At 38.5% G+C, this 7,211-nt stretch overlaps 1 protein-coding gene across 1 annotated transcript in view; it reads left to right on the top strand.

Moving 5' to 3' along the window:
- The window catches only part of INO80C (INO80 complex subunit C), a 29,521-nt gene extending 24,176 nt beyond the window's left edge, over positions 1 to 5,345 (top strand). The window contains exons 4-5 of the mRNA XM_031055634.1: positions 193 to 260; positions 4,619 to 5,345. Coding sequence (XP_030911494.1) covers positions 193 to 260; positions 4,619 to 4,750 — 200 coding nt within the window. The 3' untranslated portion in view covers positions 4,751 to 5,345. The remainder of the gene's footprint in view (positions 1 to 192; positions 261 to 4,618) is intronic.
- Positions 5,346 to 7,211: the final 1,866 nt, after the last annotated feature.

Here is a 7,211-nt window from a genome sequence, read left to right on the forward strand (position 1 = left end):
CTATTAATAGATGAGCAGGATCAGGCTGTGATTTACATGCTAACAGAGTAAATGTTTTAGAGGTGATTCTGCTTCATATTCCTTTGCCTTAGTGTTGCTAGTTAATAGAGACCTCAGACAGTAGGTTTATGTTATAGAATATATATATATATATATATGTGAGACTGATTTTATGCCTTTGTTTCTCTTTAGATTTTAATATTGATGCTCCTCCTTCTTTTAAACCTGCTAAGAAATACTCAGACATCTCAGGACTTCCAGTAAGTATTTTTTTTTCCCCTCAAAAATGACATCTCACCTTCCACAATGAAATAGTGCTGGTGCCTTGTTTTGTAAAAGATGTATGTGCTGAAGTTCATATTCAGAATTGGGCTTAATAATTCTCCAGTGATTTATGACCAAACCCCAAATACTTGCCACTACATCACAAAATCCTTAGGTTGTTAATAGATGTCAGGACAGACTAAATACTTTGTCCTGCCAAGTAACTCCTATGACACCTCTTTCTCGCCTGTAGAATCTACATTGGTGCCCATGATTTCTAATTCTTAAGATAGCTGCAGGGAAAGCTGGTAGTCCACAGTCTCCATTATTGTTGACTTTGCCAAGGTATGCCCACAATGACTGAAACTTTCCATGCTGCTTGCCTGATGTGGATTTATTTCATTGTATCTTGTAGAGGAAGTTTTAAAAAGATGGCTCAGCAATTTTCAATAATGAGATTAGGCAAAATTTTATTGTTTGTGCTCTTTTCCACCAGGTTAAAAAAAAAACCCAGCCTTGTTATCACTGCTCTCAAACGTTGCCTCAAACAAATCAGCCTGAAACAGACACTTGGCATAGACTGTTGAGAATTTCAGATACCCCTATGCTTCAGAGCTGGAAGTTGGAGTTTGGCAGGTGTATAGCCTGTGTGTCACAGATGGGCTCTTTTACATGTTTTGTTAAAGAAAGAGGAGAAAGGGGGAAAAAAAGGCAAACCACAATTGACTTAGATACAGTTTGCACATGCTCCAGAAGGTCTTGGTAGTTACAATTTGGTGCCTGAATTCCCCAAAGATTCTGTTAACACAAAACAGGAGTAAAGTCATTGAATTCTGTCCAACAAAAATTTTGTGTCTCCTGTTGAAACGGTTCCTATGTTACATGAATAATTTTACTTACAACAAAACAGGTATTAGTAACAGCATATCTTTTCACTTTTCACCTTTAAATGCCAGTGATTAATTTTGCAGAAGTCTGTGCATTTCTTACAATTGAAATGAATTTGGAATGTTGTATTTTGGAAAAAAAATGCTTAAGTAATGGTTACACTAAATAGATACACTAATGAAAAATTTGTAATATCAAAGAGCCTTGCACAGAATTTCTGTGTCACTTCCCTCAGTTTAATCTGCTTCTCACCCATAGGGCACTAGCACACATTCACAGGCTTAATATCATCTCCTGGAGATGTCCTTAAAGGTACATATTTGTTATGCAGGTTAGCATACCACCTTGCATTCTGTGCACTGAATTAGGCAAAAAGTCCTCATTAGGACAGAAAATGGGGGAGCACTTAACTAAGGGCTGCTTTATAGTGGATATTTAGTGTAAGGCATCAAAGAATAGCTATAGCTCCAACTGTAATCCTGCACATCCTAGCATTTGATCTTGATTTGGTAGCATATATTTTCTTAGACTTTATTTTTAAGTAACACATTTAAATGAGGCACCTAGGAGGTGGCATATGTCCAGCCTGTGCCTCTGCATGTGGTTTGGAAAGGGAGTGAGTTGCTCAGATAAAGTCTGGTAACCCTTGGTGTTCAAGAGGGAGAGGAAAAGCAACATCTCCCTCACAGATGAACTGGCAGACAGCAAATGAAAGAGAATGCTCACAAACCCAGGGAAGGTAATTCCCTCCAGCCAGGCAGACTCCTGCCCCATCTCCAAGGAACTAGATAATGCTTTCCAGCACTAACCTTTGATGTATTTCAAAACTAATCAGTCATTGCACCTATAGTGAGCTGATGGTGCAGGGTATAGGTGGGAGTGGAGACCACACCCCTACCAGTTAAAGGTCAGTTAAACCTTAGGAAATTCTCTCAGTTCCTCAGCTTTTCTTTACCAGCGCCTCCTTTCCATCGGTGATTTAAGTACTGTAACTCTTCTAGCTTAGTATAGATACTTTCTATACAAATCCATTCAGTGCTGCTTTTGTTTTCTTTTCTTCTCTTTCCATTTTTCCCCTTAATTTTCCATCCTCTAATTGCATTGTGAGTCGAGTTTCCTATTTTACCTGCCCTGCAAGGTTTCTCCAGACTATGATAAAATTACCACATTTAAAAAACCTCTTTTGTTATTAAAATAGCTGAGACAGTGTGCCCTTTAAATTTCTAGGCTAGAAATGTTTCATAAGAAGCACTAAATATGCTTTCAAGATCACGTCCTAGTAGGAGCATATGTGGGACAATAGAATATTGTAGAAATGTAGTATTAGAAAAATGCCCCTGTATTTTCTGTGTAAAATATAAAAGCATTTGTGTAAGAATATATTTTCTGTGGGAATGCTGGATTCCTCTTGTGGGGGGGAAAGGAATTCCTTAGCATTACCCATTTAGGGAAGAATTAAATTGTCTACTAGGTACAAAAAGAGAAGTGTATTAAAACATTCTCAATCAGCATACTTGCTCTCATATTAGATGCCACAATTAAATTCTACTGATCCCCTTCTCTTTCTGTGTGTAGCACAAATGGAATTAAATTTACCAATGGTCTCAGCAGAGCAGCCAATTTATATTTGTAAGGCAGCCTAGAATTCTAAAGCTATTATATACTGTATTGACACTGCAAAATAAACCTATTATTTCCAAACTTGCAAAATGAATATTTAGATATTTTAACATTCAAAACAGAGTAATTTATTGTAAAGCAGATTAAAAAAAAACCAAACAACAAACCCAAACCTTCAAATGTTTCTATTTCTCTTCCTTTTCTGAAAATGGATCAGACCTGTTACTATAGAAACAGATTGAGATACCTAGTTTATTGTATTTTAAGAGCATGTCTTCATGGCCTTTGATTTAGTTTTAAAACATGACAGAGTTTTTTCTTTGCAAATTCATCTTAATTTAATATTCTAATCTCTAATTATTGCTGGAGTATTGGTGAAGTTTGTTTTCAAGCTGAAGCCATGGCATGAATGGCTGGTTATGATACATGAGTGTCTGCAAACAGTACAGCCCAATACATAATACCAGAACAGTCAAGAGCTGCCATAATATTTTTAACCTAGATCACTGCACAATACAAATTGCAGATATTGCTTGGTTATTCTATTACAGAATTATGCACATTTGAAAAGCAGTCTAATTGCTTAGCTTTTTCTTACATGAGGCCAGATGTAAAGAGTGAAATAAAAGTAGATTTATACCTGTTGTATAAATTTATACCTCCTAATGTTCTAACTTTGCCATTTCTTTGAAACTTAATTGATGGCTTGAACTGTTAGCTGACTACATTTAATTAACCTGGCAGTATTTCTTTGTAAAGAAAACAAAGCTACAAATAACACCAAATTTTCTAAGTCATATCAGAACAAATGATTGGCTGGATTGTTACCATGGTCAACAGGTGCTTTCCAACATAAAAATGTAGAGAGCTCTGCACTATAACTGTGCGGCATGGGGGACTGCTCCAGCTCTTCCTGGCCTTTCCTATTTTTAGTATCAATGTCTTGAGGGATCTCAACTGCCTGTGCCTTGCAGCCTGCCACCATCTTGTGCTAAAGAAAGGCACAGAAGACACTTTTGGAGCCTTGGCAGGCACTTGGTAATCCAATGCTGGAGAGGCAGGGATTGTCCTGGAGGCTGAATGTAGAGAGGCAATGCCCTGATGCCTGCCTTCCCCCAGAGCAGCCTCCTGGCCTACCCCTGAGCTCAGCCGAGCTCCAGGTTTCTGTAGCAACAAGGAAGGGGAGAGGATAGAAGGAAACTGGCACTGCTCCCAGGCACCCAGGGTCCAAATATAGCAGAGGATACAAGTGTAGCCCAGGGTGAGCTGGCCTGGCTGCTATCCTGAAAGCAGGCATCTGGAGCAAACCACAATGCTGGGTTCAAATCTCTTATCAGTTCAGTCACAGAACCATAAGCTGAGACTCCCTAGCTTTAACAACCACTTTAAAGTAAATTAAAAGCTAAGTTGTATGCAGCAAGAGAAAGGCAGTCCAAAGCTATCAGAGCACCCATAATTCAGCCTCTTTGTGGGTAATTTATTGGCAACAGCCTGACTCTTTGGAGAGCTGCCTTGAGAGAGACTGCACAAGGCACAGAGTTGCTAGGGTGAGTTTAGAGAGTTGAGGAATTTCTTTTGCACTGTGTTTTATAGGAAGCTTACTTCAGCCCTCTGTTATGTTTAATGCATTTCTAATCTGATTTTATAGGGGGTCTGTTAACTTCTCATAAGTCCTCACATGAGAAGAAAGAAAAAAAGACAGACTTGTGGCCACATGGTAGAACAAGAGTGCTGTTACTAGGAAGAGAAACTGACTGTTTTGTGGTCTTGTAATTAAGATACTTATTTCGCTATTAGGGTTAGAGATTTTATTTTAATCATATCTCTGCTGTTGTTTCTTTTTCAGGCAAATTACACAGATCCACAGAGCAAGCTAAGATTTAGTACTATTGAAGAATTTGCCTATATTCGGATGCTCCCTTCAGATGTGGTTACAGGATACCTGGCTCTAAGGAAAGCAACAAGTATTGTTTCCTGAACAGACTAAATATTCTTGTATATTGCTTGTGAACTGTGCTCATTTGGAGTATCATGGTGGAAACTGACCGTGGGACTGAGATTCTTTAAAACTACCCATGGATTTTTACATCTGGAAGTAGTTGATGATACAGGCATTTGAAGAACATATGGATTTAATTTTCACAAATACTGATATTTGTTAGTTTGCCAATTTGTTAGCAATTTAGTTTGTTGAACAGAATAATTTAGACCGTAAGGATATGTATCTGTTCTAAAATGTCTCATGTACTATAATTTATATTAATTTCTGTAAAGACAGGATTTCATCTCCACCCTGTATATTTTATGTACTAGCCTGGCTCAGAAGAAACTGTCATTTGATTTACGGAAAAGGTAACAAGATATCCAAATGTGTAAACCTGCCTTACCAGATGTGCTTGCCACTTGGCTATGAAGTTGTCCCATCTGTAAAATGAAGCTAAAATACCCAGCAAGTGCTGCTGTTGTGATGACTTTTCAGGATTCTGTGGCGCTGTGGAAATGATGACACAAATTTTTGTATTTAATTAACTGCCAGCATAAATAAAGTTGGACTCAAACTTGCTTGTAAAATACTTTGCTTGTTACATGTTCATCTGTTAACAAGTGTAGCAGGATCCAGTCAAATCACTGTGTAACTCTTAATCATGACACTTGGCAGTTTTTGAGTGCTTCATTTCACAGTATAAATATTCTTCTACCTTTCCTAGTGATTACAGTACTTGTATTAATTAGTATGAAGAAAGTACTAATTTCCCAGCCTTTAAAAAAAAATGGTATGAAGCAGGAGTTCCACTCTCCATTGGCATTCTGACACCAAGATCACCTTCAGCAGGGCAAGACCTTCTACATTAGAACACTGAATTTAGCACCATGAGACACCAAAAGAATACTTGAGAGCAACAGAGCATTGTCATACTTTAGAAGAAGGAGACTGAAAGAAAGTCAGAGCATTGTCATACTTTAGGAGAAGGAGACTGAAAGAAAGTTTGGACTCTTGCTGGGGGATGGCTGACAGGTACCTGCCAACACATCAGCATAAGAATGATCATGACCTCCTGAAACTAAGTCTAGGGGCAAAGGAGCAGAGAGTTTTCTGCCCATTCTTTCTTTCTGTCCTCTTTCTTATGACAAGCTACTGTTTTCCCACTTCTGAGTCTTTGTCCCAGCCTTAAATTCTTGCTAGGTTGTAATCTGGACTCCCAAGTTCAGGCTCAGCTGTTCCCAGCCCACAGTTACACAGCCTTCACTCCCACACTCCATCAACAGTTCTGGAGTGGTGGCACTAGAACTGGCTGCTACACAAGTTACCACTTGCTGTAGGAATGCTCTTTCCCCACGTGTAAAACTGCCCAGTGGAACACTAGTGCCATAGTTAGTCCTGGACTCCCCAGGTCCCTGGGGAGGTGAGGTGCTGGTGAGGAGACAGCACTCCTGACTCAGCAGACTCCACCATGGACATCAGGATCTTGTGCAAGGCACACTCTTCTCTTTGCCTGCACAAGCAGCACACAGTAGTGACTATTCAGTATCTAATCTGTGTTTTGAATGCATTTTTCTATAGACATGATAATAGTTAAGATCTTTTTTTCTGATTGAAAGAATAAATATGCAGAGTGTATTAATGCTAGTTTAATTTAAACTCCAAAACAGGAAAAACAATAACTTTCATTGTTTAATGAAAGTTTGTGGGACTCATTCCTCAGTTTTTGTGATCTAATATTGCCAAAACTGAATTCTAGAAGTCTTTGACATGCTTACAATAGGTCCTTCAAAGCCCCAGATATCTGTAATGCTACAAGTGTATTGCAGTACAAAAAAGAATATGACAGGATATCTCTCTGTATGCCAACAAGCATCCAAGCCACATTCTCTTTGCATTGAGTTTTATAATGGATATTTTAAACTTACATTACGTACTGAACTATGTGTTTATAAGATAAGCTTAACACTGATATGAAAAGGAAACACATAGAACTGCTGTAAGATCATTTTTGTTTTAAATAAGCAGACAGCAGCTCAGAAAATCGATTTCACAAGCTTATACTCTCCCACAAATATTTTTAACATTCTTTGGGAATGACTGTGTAGGAGCCCAGGCTCCTCCACTGTCAGAAGTGTTCCTTGTACTCCTGCACTCTATATTAAGATGTTGCTTCTCAGCTAATTTCTCCCATGCAGTGTTTATACATTCTGTTTTCAAAATCTGTGTCTCGCTGAATGAATCAGCATCAGAAAATCAAATACTTCTTAAATTTGGCAAAAAACTTAGTGACTCTTCTCTCAATGTTCTGTGTCCATATGATGGCTATGAGATTCCCTTTTCTTCCCTTCCATATTTCTTCCCTTGTTGGCTTTTTGTTCCTAGCCAGTAGTACCTCCCTTTTACTCATTAGGTTGTGCAATGGTCAAGCCAAGAGTGATGAATCAGCCACCAGCAC

This window comes from Geospiza fortis, unplaced genomic scaffold (assembly GCF_000277835.1).
Source record: "Geospiza fortis unplaced genomic scaffold, GeoFor_1.0 scaffold206, whole genome shotgun sequence".
NCBI classification, from domain to species: Eukaryota; Metazoa; Chordata; class Aves; order Passeriformes; family Thraupidae; genus Geospiza; species Geospiza fortis.